The sequence below is a fragment of the Eimeria mitis genome, genomic scaffold (genome assembly GCF_000499745.2).
Source record: "Eimeria mitis Houghton genomic scaffold, Emh_scaff2827, whole genome shotgun sequence".
Lineage (NCBI taxonomy): Eukaryota > Apicomplexa > Conoidasida > Eucoccidiorida > Eimeriidae > Eimeria > Eimeria mitis.
In genome coordinates this window covers 5990-6928 of record NW_013571166.1, presented here as the reverse complement: position 1 = coordinate 6928, position 939 = coordinate 5990, and the positions used below count along the sequence as shown (strand labels likewise).

Genomic DNA, 939 nt, shown 5'->3' with positions numbered 1-939 from the left:
TATTTGTTTATATAATTTATTTTTATATTTTTTTTAAAAGGGCCGTTCCGGGAATTGAACCCGGGACCTCTCGCACCCAAAGCGAGAATCATACCACTAGACTAAACGGCCGCTCAACCGGCCCCTAGACCCTAAACCCTAAACCCTAAACCCTAAACCCTAAACTCTAAACCCTAAACCCTCAACACTGAACCGTAAACCCTACACACCTTCAACAATCCTAAACCCTCGTACCCGAAGGAGACAATCTTACTACCAGGCTAGAAGACCGCTATCCCATAAACCCTAAACCCTAAACCCTAAACCGTAAACCCTAAACCCTAAAACCTAAACCACTGGACTATTAACATCTGAATTCGCCTTCAACTTCAGATGCTGCTGCTGCTGCTGCTGCTTCTGAAACAGCAGCAGCAGCAGCAGCAGCAGCAGCAGCAGTGTCTGTGCTCATACAGCCCAACAACATTAACGATGAGGGTTTATCAGCGACATAAGAATTAGGGTTTAGGGTTTAGGGTTTAGGGTTTAGAGAGGCCCCCTAGAACTCCAGTTTCTCTATTCGATTGTCTCTAACAAACGCCTCATGCGCGGGACTGCCCTTCACCTGCATCCAGCACAAAACCCTAAACCCTAAACCCTAAACCCTAAACCCTAAACCCTAAACACCAACCGCTAAACCCTAAACCCTAAGCCCCTAACCGTTAACACTATATCCTAAACCCTAAACCTTGGACCCTAGACAACAACCCCTAAACCCTAAACCCCAAACCCTAAACCCTAAACCCTAAACCCTAAACCCTAGCTCACGAGGATATGAAAGGCAGCAATGCCCGGGAAGCGTTTAACCCGCTGCAGCAGCAGAGCCAGCGGAAGAGACATGGGGAAGCTCACCAGCACCCCGCCAGGCAGCCCGCACTGCAGCAGCAGCAGCAACAGCAGCAA

The 939-nt window shown here is 48.6% G+C and overlaps 1 protein-coding gene across 1 annotated transcript in view; it reads right to left on the bottom strand.

The window, feature by feature from the left end:
* Positions 1-535: 535 nt before the first annotated feature.
* EMH_0059200 (TPR domain-containing protein, putative) overlaps positions 536-939 on the bottom strand; it is a gene marked incomplete at both ends in the record, with an annotated part of 4985 nt that continues 4581 nt past the window's right edge. Inside the window, 2 exons of the mRNA XM_013497655.1 lie at positions 536-601; positions 805-912. Coding sequence (XP_013353109.1) covers positions 536-601; positions 805-912 — 174 coding nt within the window. The remainder of the gene's footprint in view (positions 602-804; positions 913-939) is intronic.